This window comes from Acanthochromis polyacanthus, chromosome 6 (genome assembly GCF_021347895.1).
Source record: "Acanthochromis polyacanthus isolate Apoly-LR-REF ecotype Palm Island chromosome 6, KAUST_Apoly_ChrSc, whole genome shotgun sequence".
Taxonomy (NCBI): Eukaryota; Metazoa; Chordata; class Actinopteri; family Pomacentridae; genus Acanthochromis; species Acanthochromis polyacanthus.
This window is the reverse complement of record NC_067118.1, coordinates 1,866,454-1,883,704: the sequence shown is the minus strand read 5'-3', so window position 1 is coordinate 1,883,704 and position 17,251 is coordinate 1,866,454. Positions and strand designations below refer to the sequence as shown.

The window sequence follows — 17,251 nt, the reverse complement described above, 5'->3', positions numbered from 1 at the left end:
CTCTGTGTTCTGAGCTTATCTTCTTTTCTGGAGGCTGCTTTTAAAAAAAATCTGATGTCTGTATCTTCAGATCGAGACTTTTATTTTGTATTTGACAAAGCGCAAACCTCCACTTCCTGTTTTTAAATATTCCATCTTTCCTGCTGTTCTGCTCTATTTCTCTTTGTTTATCTTAATTCTTTTCATCTCATCAAAGCTGCTTTCAAAGTATTAATCTGATGTCTGTAATTTCAGGTCCAGACTTTTATTTTGTATTTTAAGAAATTCAAATCCACTTCCTCTTTTTAAATATTCCATCTCTCTTTCTTTTCTTTTTTCTCGATCATTTCATTGTGACTCAAGGCTGCTTTCAGGGTAATCATCTGACGTCTGCAACTTCAGTTCTCGACTTTTATTGCGTAGTTTGAAAAATATCAAACCTCCAGAAGCTGCACAATCATGTAAACATGTACTGTTAAAAATAACAAATACGAATGGCAGCATGATTTATTCATTGCTCTTTATCTTTCTGGAGAAAAATTTAACCCTCTGAAGGCCCAAAACTCACCAAAATTTTGCAATTTATCAGTGAGATCTTTTAAAAAAGGAGCTGAACGTTGAATTCCTACTTTGTTATGGTCTTTGAACTAATCACAGGGTTTGTCTGGAAAAAACACCAGATCAAAGTTAAAAATTGAAAATATTTTTGTCAAATAATAAAAAAACGTGCTAAAAAGAAATCACTGGCAGTAATCCCCATTGTGTAAAAAAAATTTTAAGTTTTGCCGCTTCTCGGTGAAACTGAAAAACTTCATTGACTCAGTTGTGAGGAACGGTCACATGATGAAAATTCAGCCAACCTTTGACTCATCTGTGGTATTTTTTGTTTTATTTTTGAGATTTTGTGTCCTGTTTCGTCATTTTGTCTCTCAGTATTTGAGCTTTTTGTGTTCATCGGTGCAACTGAAAACCCTTTATCCACTCAGCTGTGAGCTACAGTCACATGGCAAAAGTTCAGGGACTTTCAGCTGAACTGAAAGCAGCATTTAAACAGAGCAGATAACAGTCTCCAAGCCTGAAAAAGGTGCATCGAGTCGGACGCTCTGCTCATGGTTTTCCTTTTACAGCATTCAAATGCAGTGTGAATTCTGACTTCTACTGTTACATCTGGAGGCATCTGAGGGAAAAGGTTTCACGAAAACGACCTAAATTGTCGAATGTCAACTCAAATGTCACTCCCCAACTAACTTACCGTGCCTCCTAAATTGTTCTTCTTCCCCAAAATGAAAGTGAAGTTAAGGATTTCCCTGTTTTTTTTTATGGTTTAGGTGTCACTGCTTAAAGAAGTGGATTTTCAGGGAGCATTTCAAGCGTGGCAGGAGCACTGGGAGCAGAGCAGCGCTGCACGAGACCAAGGCCAGACTGTTAACTTCCTGTTTGCATCTTTTAGTCCTTACTGTCTCGAGTTCTGACTGTTTGTTTCCACATTTCCACGTGAAAACACACTTTGATCAAACTCTCAGTTGAAACATTCAGCAGCTGCAGACGTCTCACGTTTCTTTGAAGACCTTCCAGGTTTAATATCTGCCTCAGTGAGCCTCGTCCTGTTTTTCAGGCTCTTAACTTTCTCCTCCATAAAATGAATCTCCATAAATGACTTACGCTGTATTCTGGCTGGATCTCAGAGCTGGACGAGGTGCTGGTGCTCTGGGCCGAGTCTTTGGAATCCTGCTCCATCAGCTCCAGACGAGGAACCTCGGGGACGCCTTCGGACACGACGGCGGGTCCCCGAGGAGCTCCAGAACACTGCGACAAGAGGAAACAAAAGAGGCTGAAACATCAAAACACCAACAGCCAGCTGTTGCTTTCCTCCCTCAAGTTGACGCTGAATGTGTTTTTAAGTGTGCTTGCTTAAACGTTCTTCACCTGGAACCGACTGTTACCAAAACAGATCTTATCTCCGTTGCTCAAAGCCCATCACCACCATGAATCACTGCAGCGGTGTCAGCTCACAGGAATTTATGTCCCTGTGTGGATGTGAGTTACATCCAAGTATTTTTATCTGCAATTCAACTCCGATTTAATCCCAGAGTGTGAAGAAACAGTTGAGCTTTAACCCTTTAAGCTTCAGTGTACCGCCGGCGGTACACCTACTAATTTGCATAGGAATTTCAAGAATGTCCGACGGGTGCAAACGCGATTATACAAACACTATATGCCGATGGAAAGCTTAGATTCTCATGAATCCGCCGGCATAAACCACTTTCAGATGCGATTACCACAGCGGGTGAGAAAAACACATTTGTCCGACAAAAACAAATATCCATCCATCCGCTCTCTATACACGGCTTCAACGCACACAGCGCGACTCACATTTCCGGGTTCATTATTATACACAAAAAAAAATATTCCACAAAAAACGGTCATAATCCAACCTTTTACATCAGATGACACAAGACAGGAAACTATTTTGTCCAAAACATGTCCTGAAGTCGGTATAAAATCCCCGAATCGGTCGTTTTCAAGGAAATGCACCTCCCGATGCGCGTCCAATATTCCCCGTATTTTTCGTAATTTTTTTTATTTAAAAATAGAATATTAGCGATTTTTTGTACTGAAAACGGCTGGAATTGACTGAAGCTTAAAGGGTTAAATCAAAGGATAAATATTGCTGCTTTGTAAGATTGAAAAGTTGCTTATCACAGTAGAATTTATGGAAAGTGGTGATTGTTTGGTGTCATACACGCAGCACTGCAGCTTTTCTGTTGCCTATTAATGTAAAAAAAAGAAAATTCACAGACAAAACCAGCCAGCTGGAGGAATTAACTCTGCTTTCAAGCAAAATCGTCTTCTTCAGTTTGACGATTACATGCTTTTCTTTCTCATGTTCAATATAAAATGAAACCTGTTTGCATCTGACTGACAAAACAAGCATTTTTTTGTGCACATTTTAGGTTCGACACGGCAGGTTTAAGTACAAAGCAAAAGAGGGTGTCCTGTTTAACGGACGCAAAATGACCACAAAAGAATGCAGAACGACCAAAAAGACACACAAAATGATCACAAGAAGACACAAAACAACCACAAAAAGATGGAAAATGACCAGAAAGAGACACAAAACAACTACAAAGACACAAAACAACGACGCAAAGATGTAAAATCACCACAAACAGATGGAAAATGGCCAGAAAGAGACACAAAATGCCTAAAAACACATGGAAAAAACCTAAAATAGACACAAAACAACCACAGAAAAATGAAAAATGACCAGAAAGAAACACAAAATGATCAGAAAAAGACACAAAATGACCACAAAAGAATGCAGAATGACCAAAAAGACACACAAAATGATCACAACAAGACACAAAACAACCACAAAAAAATGGAAAATGACCACAAACAGATGGAAAATGGTCAGAAAGAGACACAAAATAAACAGAAAGAGACACAAAATGACCACAAAGAGATGCAAACAACAACAAACGAATGCAAAATGACCAAAAATAGACACAAAATGATGACAAAAAACACACAAAATGCCTAAAACACATGGAAAAAAAACTAAAAGATGCACAAAACAAGCACAAAAAGATGCAAAATGACTACAAACAGATGAAAATAACCTAAAAGAGACATAAAACAACCACAAAGAGATGCACAATTACCAGAAACAGGTGGACAATGACCAGAGACACACAAATTGATCACAAAAAGACACACGAAATGATCACAAACAGACACAAAATAACCACAAAAGATGTAAAATGACTACAAACAGATGAAAAATGGCCATAAAAATACACAAAACAACCTCAGAGACGCAAAATGACTATTAAAAGATGGAAAACAAACAAAATGCCTGTAAGCAGATGGAAAATGACCAAAAAGAGACACACAACAACCACAAAGACATGAACAACATTACCAGAAACAGATGGAAAATGGCCAGAAAGAAACACAAAATGAACAGAAAGAAACACAAAACAACCACAAATAGAACTAAACAACCACAGACACAAAACAATGACAGATGCAAAATGACCAGACAAAACAACCACAAACAAATGCAAGATGACCAAACAAAGAGACACAAAATGACCACTAACAGACACAAAACAACAAGAAAAAGATGCGAAGTGACTACAAACAAGGAAAATGACCAGAAAGAGACACAAAATAGCCAGAAAGAGACACAAAATGACCAAGAAGAGACACAAAAAAGGGATCTATGAGAAATAAGAGGAAGCAGATGCAAAAAAGACGGATGAGAAAATGTGGAGAAACTGAAAAAAGTGCCGAACCAAAGACAAGACAGTAAACAGGAATGATTTTTGTGTTTTTACAGCCTGGATGCGGTCAGTGTGGACACATTTCCTCTGAGTCACAGGCTTCTCAAAGCTGAACTCACTGAACTTTTCCACTGAATCGCAAAAAAAGAGATGAGTCGAAAGTTATGTTTGTGTTTATCCTGGTCACTGAGATGTTTTTAAGGTTTGGTGAAGCAAAACCAAGCAAACACTGAAGAAACTAAAAGCAGAATGTTCCTGCATGCAGTCGGATGGAAACTGTGTGGTTTGTAATCACTGCCTGCTTGTTCAGGTGAGCTGACCTGCATCGTGTTCTGCTCCTGCTTGCGGTTCTGTCTTCGGGGCTTGCTGTGCGCCGTCAGTCCGGCCTGGAAGATGGTTCTGGGCTGCGGTCGCTTCCTTAAACCCAGCTGAGACGACCCCGAAGACTTCTGCAAACACACGGCCGGCGGATTAAAGGTCAGCTCATTTCCATGACTTATTAACGTGTTTTCGGAGCGTTGGCGGCCGTACCTCGCTGCAGGAGTCCCAGCTGCCGTGATCCTCCGATGATCCGTTCTTGCTCCTCTTCCTGCTTCCACTCGAACACCGATTATCGTCTGAGAAACGAGAAGATGTGGACAGACGGTCGGACAGATGGCCGGAGAGAAACTGGAGATGTTGCAGCAGGACAGACGGACAGTTTCTGCTGCTTTGTCTCTTTACAACACAAGAGTCCCATGAGTTAAATTCAACCATTATTAGTCCACCAAGGAACGGTGGAGTTATGTGACAATCGGCCTACGTTTGTCTGTCTGTCTGTTAGTAGCATTACTCAAAAACAAACTGACAGATTTGGATGAAATTTTGAGGGAGGGCCAGAAATGACACAAGAACCAAGTGAATCCATTTTGGCAGTGATGCAGCTTATAGTCTGGATCCACGGATTAGTTAAAGATTTTTGTATCAGTGTGAGATACCGACATGGCATCACTGTAACCATGACAACAAATGAACGCTACATCAGCTGCCTGCTGTCGATCACATGATTGTGATCCTACTACAAATCCACCGCTGAGGACTTCTCAGGATTAATCCATCAGAAATGATACAAGGAGCAACTGATTAAGTTGTGGGGGGTTTCTGAGTACCATCAATTCCTACCGCCCGCTACATATGTAGGTCATGTGATTCAGTGTCCATACATAACGTGGATTAAATTAAAGATCTCATCATGGGAAATGATACGACTGAGCAGCCCTGGTGGAGTACTGAGCTCTCTCAGTGCTTTTCTTGGTACAAATGTGCTCATGTGTCTCTGTGTAAACAACAGTTGTGATTGACTGTCATAACATCCAATCAGATGGAGCTGTGGGCGGGGCTTTGTTTGAGACTACAGAGTGACTGCAGAAAGAGAGGAGGCTGCATCACATCTACAGGAATGTATTTCTTTATTATGTGAAAACTGGCCAATAAAAACAACAATACCAACTAGAAAAGCAGTCAGAGAGCGCAGTCCTCCACCAAGGCTGCTCAGTCGTTGCATCATTTCAGACGGTTGAAATCCTGAACAAATCCATGGATCCAGACTATAAGCTGCATCACTGCCAAAATATTATCACCTGCTCCTTGTGTCATTTCTGAGCTTCACTGAAAATTTCCTACAAATCCGTCTGTTTTTGAGGAATGTTACGAACAGACAGACAAACAGACAAACGTACATCGATCGGCACATAACTCCGCTGAGGCTCCGCCTCCTTGGCAGAGTAATAATAAAACTGCCAAATATCAGTGTCAATAATGGATCCCTGTAACTAATGAATTAAAGGTTGCAGCTTTAATTTTGAAACGCTGCTGTAGATCAGAGACACTAAACACAGGAAACAAGGATAAATCCAGGAAGTATTGAACTTTTTGGTTCATGGATGCCTGGATCAAGGGAAAAGTAGGAAGAGATCTTAAAAAGGTTTACAGGTTGATTTTGGGATCTGGAGGAGCGTTTGGTTCCAAAACTAGTGACTGTGTTTCAGGTGATGTCAGAAAACAAGGGCCCTGAGACGAATAAGAAGTTATCTACATACAGAAATGCTGCACACTGATGAGTGGTACCTTGGGATGAGTTGGTGTGAGTGTTTTTTAGGGGTGAGTTAGTGTGAGTGTTTTTTAGGGGTGAGTTAGTTTGGGTGTTACCTTGGGGTGAGGCAGCATCTCCGTTCTGTTTGGGGCTGAAGGGGGAGGGAGGTTCGGCCGCCGTCAGAGGGCTGTTCTCATTGGTCAGCTCCACGCCGCTGTCGTTCTCTGATAGGCCCTCAACTGGAGGCGTGTCTCCGTTTACCGCCGCCTGAAGATGGAGGGAAAACAAGTTTGAATTTAGATGTTCAGAAGTTCCAAAATTACCAGTTCATCAGGGTCTGAGCACCAAAGGTGTGCACCAAAGCTTTGAAATCCGTGGGTTTCTTCTTTTTATTCGCGATTTTGAAGGCCTAAAATTACTTGAAAACACAGAAAAATTCACACACACAACAGGACCGGCAAAAAATGTCATATTTTATAGATTTGCATAGGTATGAATTTCAAACAGGACGTGTCGCCTACAGCTATGAAGTCTGGTAGACGATCAATTTTTGCAATTTTTCAAAAGCTATAAAATCAAACAGGGTAACCCCAACAGAGCTCAAATTTGTCCAGGATGGACACCAGGCATGGGTGATCAAATGGTGTCAAGTTATCAAAAGTCTCAGGAAATAATGATTGGCGGAATTTCAACGATTCACCATGACACAGGAAATGCCGTGTAAATAGCCTGTACATGCTACAATGTGTCTGAAACGTTACATGTGTGATCAGAGTCCTATCCTGATGACATACCTAGACTGATATACGTTCACAGTGATAGCGCCACCTCGCGGACATGCTTGGATTCTCTGACCAGCAAGGATGCAAGGACCCTGCTCGCAGCTTTAATTTGGTTTGTTGTTGCTCATTAACACGCAAAAACATATCTTTACCACAACCATTTTAATGGGACTTTACATTAATTTACGCTCCTCACACTTTGTATTTCTACTTATTTTACAGCAGCTTGTGAGGCGTCCCAGTAAAAGCCTCCACCTCCAGCCCACCCACAGCTCAGATCAGCCGCCTGTTGGAGCCTCAGGTCAAACTGCGTTACGCAGCAGGATTCCAGCAGCAGCTTCGTCTTTGCAGCCACGGCGGCGGCGGCGGCTAAGCGTCACATGATGCTACGATGACAAACTATTAGCAGAACGCCGCAGACCGGGGAGTCGAGCCGGTTCAGTCGGGACTTGTTGAACGTCGTAAATCTTCTGATCTTCAAAGCGCTGCAGATGATCGCCAGAAGCTCCTGACTCGTTTTCAAGCGGGTCACCGGCTTCCAAAAAGCTTCTAGGAAGTCGTCCAGCACAGATGTGTTGCTTATTGTCAGGCTGCGAACTGTAACAACGACATTAGCTCAATAATCACCACACGCTCTGTTGAAGCTGCACACTGCAGGCAGGTGATGGATTTCTTTTCTGAAGTTATTTTTTTGGCCATGTTTGACAGGTTCTGTAGAGAGGCAGACAGGAAAGTAGGAGAAAAGAACGGGGGTAAAACCTGCAGTAAAGGGCCGTGAGCTGGAATTGAACCCAGGCTGCTGTTTTTATGGGTGACCCCGTGACCAGTTTCTTTTAAAGTCATTGGAAATAAATGTCTTTTGCATCCAGGACCCGAACCCTCGCTTCCCTGTGGGTGTAGTTGTTTTTTTGCACATTCTTGTTGTGCTCACGTCAGAAAACCAGAAATTACACAACCGAAGAAGAAACTGTGACTCGAGCCAAAAGGAACGCACCAGAGGCTTTCAGTCCAGCAGCAGCTACCTCCAACCACACTGCAAACAAAGAAGATCTGATTCAACAAGAAAAGCAAGGGTGTCCAAAAAATACTAAAGTGATGATGAATCTGTGAGGTATTGGCTGCTGGTGAGTCATTAGCTGAGCAGAGCGGCTGGTTTTCAGAGGATCACTGAGGTGAGGAGGAATCAGATCAGATCTGAGGAGTTCAGGAAGGACTTTCTCTCTGCATCGCTTCACCTCCAACATGAAAGTCAGCAGAACGAGTTTCTGTTGGGACTTGAACTCTCATCGTCCCACTTAGAGCAGAGAATCCAGATAATCCTCTGTTCTGCTGCCCAGATTAGAGAAGAGACGGGACAAAAGACACCCTCATATTAATGTGTTTAGGCAACACCTGGAAGGATTTATACACCTGAGGATGTTTAGCTACCGGAGGGTTTGAAAATTAGCGTCTGATGCTGCATATTCTATACAGATTCACAGCGTTTAGCACTTTATAAACGAAACCCGAGCCACAATGCTAACAGAGCTAACAGTGCTAACATAGTGGATCATTATGCCTCAAAAAAAAAAGAGAAAAAATCCACAATGACTCCTGGAACTCGAATCACATGAATCTTTGTCCCCAAAAAACTATCGTGTATTTTGGTTCTTTCACAGATTTATTATAACACTTTTGGAAAAAAAAGTCTGCTTTGTCCAAAATTTGCAAATATTAAACTGAATGATCAGTTTCGATGATGTAGAAAGTTGTGTTCAATCAAACTTTCTTAGTGTTATGGTCTTTTTAACTTTTCCTCTGTGACTCCGTTTGACTACAGCTGCTGATTCCTCTGATCCAGTTAATATACACACGTGGACAAAATTGTTGGTACCCCTCAGTTAAAGAAGGAAAAACCCACAATTCTCACTGAAATCACTTGAAACTCACAAAAGTAAAAATAAATAAAAATTTATTGAAAATTAAATAATCAAAATCAGCCATTACTTTTGAATTGTTGATTAACATAATTATTTAAAAAAACAAACTAATGAAATAGGGCTGGACAAAAATGATGGTACCCATAACTTAATATTTTGTTGCACAACCTTTTGAGGCAATCACTGCAATTAAACGATTTCTGTATTTGTCAATGAGCGTTCTGCAGCTGTCAACAGGTATTTTGGCCCACTCCTCATGAGCAAACAGCTCCAGTTGTCTCAGGTTTGATGGGTGTCTTCTCCAAATGGCATGTTTCAGCTCCTTCCACATATGTTCAATGGGATTCAGATCTGGGCTCATAGAAGGCCACTTTAGAATAGTCCAACGCTTTTCTCTCAGCCATTCTTGGGTGTTTTTGGCTGTGTGTTTTGGATCGTTGTCCTGTTGGAAGACCCATGACCTGCGACTGAGACCAAGCTTTCTGACACTAGGCAGCACATTTCTCTCCAGAATGCCTTGATAGTCTTCAGATTTCATCGTACCTTGCACACTTTCAAGACACCCTGTGCCAGATGCAGCAAAGCAGCCCCAAAACATTACTGAGCCTCCTCCATGTTTCACCGTAGGGACAGTGTTCTTTTCTTCGTATGCTTGGTTTTTGAGTCTATGAACATAGAGTTGATGTGCCTTACCAAAAAGCTCCAGTTTGGTCTCATCTGTCCAAAGGACATTCTCCCAGAAGCTTTGTGGCTTGTCAACATGCATTTTTGCAAATTCCAGTCTCGCTTTTTTATGAGTTTTTTTCAGCAGTGGTGTCCTCCTTGGTCGTCTCCCATGAAGTCCACTTTGGCTCAAACAACGACGAATGGTGCGATCTGATACTGATGTACCTTGGCCTTGGAGTTCACCTTTAATTTCTTTGGAGGTTGCTCTGGGCTCTTTGGATACAATTCCAACGATCCGTCTCTTCAATTTGTCATCAATTTTCCTCTTGCGGCCACGTCCAGGGAGGTTGGCTACTGTCCCGTGGCTCTTAAACTTCTGAATAATATGAGCCACTGTTGTCACAGGAACTTCAAGCTGTTTAGAGATGGTCTTATAGCCTTTACCTTTAAGATGTTTGTCTATCATTTTTTTTCGGATGTCCTGGGACAATTCTCTCCTTCGCTTTCTGTTGTCCATGTTCAGTGTGGTACACACCTTTTCACCAAACAGCAGGGTGACTACTTGTCTCCCTTTAAATAGGCAGACTGACTGATTATGAGTTTGGAAACACCTGTGATGTCAATTAAATGACACACCTGAGTTAATCATGTCACTCTGGTCAAATAGTTTTCAATCTTTTATAGAGGTACCATCATTTTTGTCCAGGCCTGTTTCATTAGTTTGTTTTTTTAAATAATTATGTTAATCAACAATTCAAAAGTAATGGCTGTTTTTGATTATTTAATTTTCAATAAATTTTTATTTATTGTTACTTTTGTGAGTTTCAAGTGATTTCAGTGAGAATTGTGGGTTTTTCCCTCTTTAACTGAGGGGTACCAACAATTTTGTCCACATGTGTAGAACCCAATAGATCTACTCACTGGACTCAAACACAAACAACACAATTGTTGCGTGAACAAAAGTTTACAGCTACTTGTTAAAACCATCGATATATCAGTTTTTAGTCTCCAATGACTCCTAGAACTTAATTTTCTGTGATGGAATCATTGAAACATGAATCTTTGTCACTAAAAACTACCGTGCATTTTGGTTCTTTCATAGATTTATTAAAGGTCTTCAGGAAAAATCTTAAAGTCTGCTGTGTCAAAACTGTACATACAGCAAATTGATCCATCAGTGTTGGTGATGAAGAAAGTTCTGTTCAATCAAACTTTCTTTTTTGGGGTGAGTTAGTTTTATGGCCTCTTAACTTCTTGTGAGTGATTATGATAAAAGTGACACTAAAAGACAAAAATGACACAAAAAGATGCAAAATGACAAAGAAGATGCAAACATGCTACAAAAGATGCAAAAATGTCACTAAAAGATGCAAATGACACAAAAAGGTGCAAAATGTATCATAAAGGTGCAAAAATACTACTAAAAGTTGCAAAAATGCAACAAGAAGTTGCAAAAATGACACAAAAAGATACAAAAATGTCAATAAAAGATACAAAATGAAACAAAAAGAAGCAAAAATGTTGCAAAAAAAGCACAAAATGTTTTATGTGCAGCTAAAACAACCCAACAGTTCTAGGATAAAGACGAAGCAGGATTTGTGTTTGTAGCATGAAGAAACTGACACCAACATCACCGTCCTGTATTTATCTTCTCTTCAGACAACGTTGGCAGCGCTCTAAACTTCTCGTAATGTTTTAATGAAGATTCGGTTCTTAGAGTCAAAGACAGAAAAGCTGCAGAACGTGGAGCAGCTGTGAAACAGATGGAAACTCAGAGAACGTGCCGAGTTTTTAAGGCGAATCAGCGAGATGCTGTTTGTGATCGCTGAATGTCGTAAAACTGAGAGTGTGTTTGTGATGCCAGAGCTCCTCCATAACAAATGAACTGGATGAACCAGTGTGAGTTCAGCAGGGTTACAGTGAGAGCAGGATGGAAATGGAAATATTCAGAGTATTTCTATAAAACATGGATATTCCAACAGAGGAAGCTCCCTGTCATGAACCTGACGTCTGGTTTATTAAGGTTCATCCTCTGAGGACCACAAACATCAAACATTCTGGAGCTAAACGTTGAACAAAACTCAACAAATGCAGCATTTTTACTGATATCTGCATTTTAGTACTTTCTACTGTCAGTTTCTGGATGTTTTCCACTCGTTTTTCTTCACTGTTTTCTAATTTTTAATTGCATTATGAAGCCCTGCAGCTCTGTGGAAAGTGGACAACCATGAATTTTGTTGTTTTGTGTCCCATTTTTGGCATTTTGCACCTTTTTTAGTTGCTTTAATGTCTTGTTTTGTGTTGTTTCTGTCATATTTTTCTCATTTTAGGCCTCTTTTTATTTGATTTGTGTCTTGTTTTTGTCATTTGTGTCTCATTTTTGTTTCCTGATTTTGCCTTTTTCGATCTCATTTTTGTCATTTTTGTCCCACTTGTGTCATTTGTGTCTTGTTTTTGTCATTTTATGTCTCAATTTTGCTATTTTGTGTCTCATTTCTGTCCCATTGTTTGTCATTTTGTGTCTCATTTCTGAGCCATTGTTTGTCATTTTGTGTCTCATTTTTGGCATTTTGTGTCTAATTATTGTTTCGTTTTTGTTATTTTGTGTCTCATTTTATCATTTCACATCTCATTTTTGGCATTTCATGCCCTTTTTTTGTGTCATTTTGTCTCATTTTTGCCATTTTGTGTCTCATTTCTGTCCCATTGTCATTTTGTGTCTCATTTTTGCCATTTTATGTCCTTCTTGTGTCATTGTGTGTCTGATTTTTGTGATTTTGTGTCTTGTTTTTGTCATTTTGTGTCTTGTTTTTGTCATTTTATGTCTCAATTTTGCTATTTTGTGTCTTATTTCTGTCCCATTGTTTGTCATTTTGTGTCTCATTTCTGTCCCATTGTTTGTCATTTTGTGTCTCATTTTTGGCATTTTGTGTCTAATTATTGTTTCGTTTTTGTTATTTTGTGTCTCATTTTTATCATTTCGCGTCTCATTTTTGGCATTTCATGCCCTTTTTTTGTGTCGTGTCTCATTTTTGCCATTTTGTGTCTCATTTCTCTCCCATTGTTTGTCATTTTGTGTCTCATTTTTGCCATTTTATGTCCTTCTTGTGTCATTGTGTGTCTGATTTTTGTGATTTTGTGTCTTGTTTTTGTCATTTTATGTCTCAATTTTGCTATTTTGTGTCTCATTTCTGTCCCATTGTTTGTCATTTTGTGTCTCATTTCTGAGCCATTGTTTGTCATTTTGTGTCTCATTTTTGGCATTTTGTGTCTAATTATTGTTTCGTTTTTGTTATTTTGTGTCTCATTTTTATCATTTCGCGTCTCATTTTTGGCATTTCATGCCCTTTTTTGTGTCATTGTGTCTCATTTTTGCCATTTTGTGTCTCATTTCTGTCCCATTGTCATTTTGTGTCTCATTTTTGCCATTTTATGTCCTTCTTGTGTCATTGTATGTCTGATTTTTGCCATTTTGTGTCTCATTTCTGTCCCATTGTCATTTTGTGTCTCATTTTTGCCATTTTATGTCCTTCTTGTGAAATTGTGTGTCTGATTTTTGTCATTTTGTGTCTTGCTTTTGTCATTTCGTGCCTCTTTCTTAAAAACCTGTTCATCCGCTGCTGATTATCCGTGAAGAACCGTTCAAAGCTTGCATATCTCGTGGTTCAGTTTAGGACAACATCGTCTTTGTTGACATGTTTATATGCTAGAAACTACTTAGTTAGGGTTGACACTACGACCCTTTAACGTCATCCTCAATTTTCTGGGTTATTTTAGAGAATTAAAGGATTTCACTCATCGTTTGTCGACTTTGAAGCTGGTTTTTAACGAGCGCTCCTTGATTGATGAGTTAATCCAACCAATGACGTGCGGCCAAAGCCGGCACTGCAGAGTTTAAAGGAAGCATCCAAACATTCTGCTGCAGCTTTAGCTGACTGCAGACTGGAATTTGCTTCTAGCAATGTTTTGACGGGAGACTTTACTCCTCTTGTTCTTTCTGAAAGCTGGAAGTCAGAGCTGCTTCGTGTTTCCTGCAGATTCCTCCTGGTCAACACGTTTTCTCTGCTGTTCACTGCTATTAACCCAGACAGAAAACAGCTCTTTGGTAACTGAGGCAGTGACAGATGAGGAAGACGAGGACGTTCACACCGGGGAGTCTGTCGGCTTTGTCTCTGATTATTCGCTAATTGGCACCTTCAGCTTTTTTTCTTCTCTAACGGTGACTCATCCAGCTGTGAGCCGACAGACAGATGAGCCTCAGGGCATTTCCATTCACCTCCCAAACGCTCGTGTTGTCCTCCTCCGTTTGACACGCTACAAATTCCTGCCTCTGATTTTACCAAAGCTACAAACTATCACATGGAAACTAGATTTATCGCCCTGTGGTCTCTGCCAGCCAGCGAAGCTAAACTTCACGTGCAGTCTGATAGGAGTCTCACAATCACATACGTGCAAAGACAAACTGCATTCTCAATCATGTTTTAGAAAATGTTTTAAAGAGCTACAAAACCTGCAGAAGCCAAAGGACCGAACAGATAAGTCTCAAATCTCTTTCGCTGTTTACTTTCTTGTGCGTCTCACTTTTGTCATTTTGTGTCTTATGTTTGACCTTTTGTGCCTCGTTTTTGTAATTTTCTGCCTCATTTTTGACATGTCAAGCCTCATTTGTGACACTTTGCGTCTTGTTTTTGTCTTTCTATGTCTCAGCTATGACAATTTGTGCCGCTTTTTTGACATTTTGTCTTGTTTTTGTCTTTTTGTGTCACTCCTTTAAATCACTTTGTCTAAGTTTTGTCATTTTGTGTCCTATGTCTGACCTATTGTGCCTCGTTTTTGTAATTTTCTGCCTCATTTTTGACATGTCACGCCTCATTTGCGACCTTTTGTGTCTTGTTCTTGTCTTTTTGTGTCACTCTTTAAAATCACTTTGTCTAATGTTTGCCATTGTATGTCTAATTTTTGACACTTTGTGCCATGTTTTTTGACATTTTGTCTTGTCTTTGTCATTTTGCGCCACTTTTTAAAAATCATTTTGTCTCTGCCATTTTGTGTCTCGCAGTTGGAATTTTGTAAAAAAAACAAACAATTTCTTAGGAAAGCCGTCTTCATGGAAGTGATCTAATCAAACACTGGGATCATGACTTTTCCAAAGAACTGATCATATTGCACCCAACAGCATTGTTTACATTTTCATTGGAGTTCCGACTTGTGGCGAAAGTCGACTAAAGTCGATCTGTAGTAACGAAACCCTGACGTAAGCTGAGGTTTAGGATTAGAAAAAGACTTCTGTGATGATGAATGGCTTCAGATAAGAGCTGCTAGGACAGTATTTCTGCATGAATATCTCAAATAGTAGAGTTGACTATTTGTGTTGCTAATATCCATCCATTCTCTATACACCGCTTTATCCTCACTAGGGTCATGGGGGGTGCTGGAGCCTATCCCAGCTGACTCGGGTGAAGGCAGGGGACACCCTGGACAGGTCACCAGTCTGTCACAGGGCGTGTTGCTAATATGTCTTCACCAAACTAAAAACACATTAAATGGACCTGTTACCCAGAAACAAAACTTAATTTTCACCAGCTACTGAAAAAATTAAATGCAGAAGATATAGCAAGTTAATTTAGCAGCTTTTTAATTTCACAGATTGCCATCTTTATGCTAAGCTATGCTAACCAGCTGCTGCCTGGAACTTCATATTTAACTTGCAGACTACAAGAAATATCCCCAAAAAGTGTAAAACTTTTCCCTGAAGCCCTGAGTTCATGTGGAAGGAACACAAACGCCATCATTAAGCGATGAGCAAAGACTACTGCAGCCTAACTGAAGGAACCACACTGAATGATATTGTTGGCATCAACAAAACAAATCACTCAGAATTCATTTTGAACTGTTGCACAGACACAAAACCCTCCGTCCACCTCAGAGCGACTTTCTTGTAGTCTCCTCCTCCTCTGTTTTCTCCTTTCAGCTCGTTTTATTTAAATCTTTTCTCCTCTCCAGCTCCCCTCTCTGCTTCTGTTCACACAAAATCCAACCACTTTGGTAAAAGATGCAGGGAAGGAAAGAAAAAAACTCTTGGAAGTAAAAGGAAGAAAGAAAAAGAAAGAAAGGCTGCAAATACTCGAGGAGTAAACGCAGAGCGGCACATAAATCCAAGAAGCTTTTGCATTGAGAAGAAGCAGAAAAAACACAAAAACCTCCTGATTATAATGTTACTTTCAGGATTTTTTTTTGCCACAAACTCCCTTAACAAGTAACACTCCTCTCTGGATGGGAGCGTCACTTCAACAAAGTGTTTCATTTCAGACGGGAAAGGAAAGTAATGGGCCAGGTAGCTGCTACACTGTCATCATCATTATCCTCCATTAACCTGCCTTCCTGGATATCCATCATCTTCCTCCTTCTGCTCCTGGCTGCTGGCAGACATGAACAAACCCACTGAAGCATTAAAGCAGCACAAATGATCCTTTTCTCCCGCTGCCTCCTCTGTTTTAGAGCAGAAATACTACGACTGCTCCCGCTAACGCTGTTTTTATCACTACAGGTTCTGCTGGCTGTGTCGCTAAGACGACTATTGTTAATAAAAAATGCAGACCTAGTTAAACTTCTGAACACTGTGGTTCATTTTTCACTGCAATCTAAAGTCCTGCAGCTCTGTGGAGACAGATCAACCATGAAGGAGAGAGAATGAAGAAATGTCTTCTGTCAGTAGGAGACAGTCAGAATGACGCAAAGACACCAAACAAATAGCATGAAAAGATACAAAAACGTCACAAAAACATGCAAAAATGTCTCTAAAAGATGCAAAAGTGCACAAGAAGTTGCAAAAATATCACTGAAAGATGCAAAAATCACTCCAATAGTTGCAAAAATGATGCTAAAACATGCAAAATGCCAAGAAAAAGATGCATCAATGACAGTAAAAGACCCAAAAATGACAGTAAAAGATTCAAAAATGTCATTAAATGATACAAAAATAACCCATAAAGTTGGAAAAAATGTCACTGAAACTGTAAAATTGACCCAAAAAGTTGCGAAAATTACCTAAAAGCATGCAAAAATGACACAAAAAGATGCAAAAATGTCACTAAAAGATGCAGAAATGACAGAAAAATATACAAAAATGACACAAAAAGTTGCAAAAATGACACAAGAAGATACAAAAACGACCCAAAAAGTTGCAAAAATGACACAAAAAAAATGCAAAAATGTCACTAATGGATGCAAAAATGTCACTGAAAGATGCAACAGCGGCCCAAAACAGAACAACTATGAAGGAGGAGAGAGGACTCAGAAATGTCTTTTGTCAGTACGACACAGACAAAATTACACAGAGACAAAATTTAGCAAAAAGATGCAAAAATGACAAAAAAGATGCAAAAATATCCCCAAAGTTGCACAAATGCCACAAATACATTATAATGACAACAGTAAACTTTATTTGAAGGTGTCTTTGCTGACACTCAAGGACACCGTACAAAGAAACATTCCCAGATATACACGAAAAAAGATTTGAAAATGTGACTGAAAGATACAAAGATG

The 17,251-nt window shown here is 39.9% G+C and overlaps 2 protein-coding genes across 2 annotated transcripts in view; one reads left to right on the top strand and one right to left on the bottom strand.

Moving 5' to 3' along the window:
• LOC127534588 (acidic leucine-rich nuclear phosphoprotein 32 family member B-like) overlaps nt 1-17,251 on the top strand; it is a 91,181-nt gene that overhangs the window by 50,643 nt on the left and 23,287 nt on the right. The gene's annotated exons all lie outside the window — the stretch shown is intronic.
• The window catches only part of dnmt3bb.1 (DNA (cytosine-5-)-methyltransferase 3 beta, duplicate b.1), a 141,139-nt gene that overhangs the window by 103,119 nt on the left and 20,769 nt on the right, over nt 1-17,251 (bottom strand). The window contains exons 3-6 of the mRNA XM_051950175.1: nt 6,456-6,606; nt 4,800-4,885; nt 4,589-4,717; nt 1,642-1,785 (exon numbers count right to left, since the gene is read on the bottom strand). Coding sequence (XP_051806135.1) covers nt 1,642-1,785; nt 4,589-4,717; nt 4,800-4,885; nt 6,456-6,606 — 510 coding nt within the window. The remainder of the gene's footprint in view (nt 1-1,641; nt 1,786-4,588; nt 4,718-4,799; nt 4,886-6,455; nt 6,607-17,251) is intronic.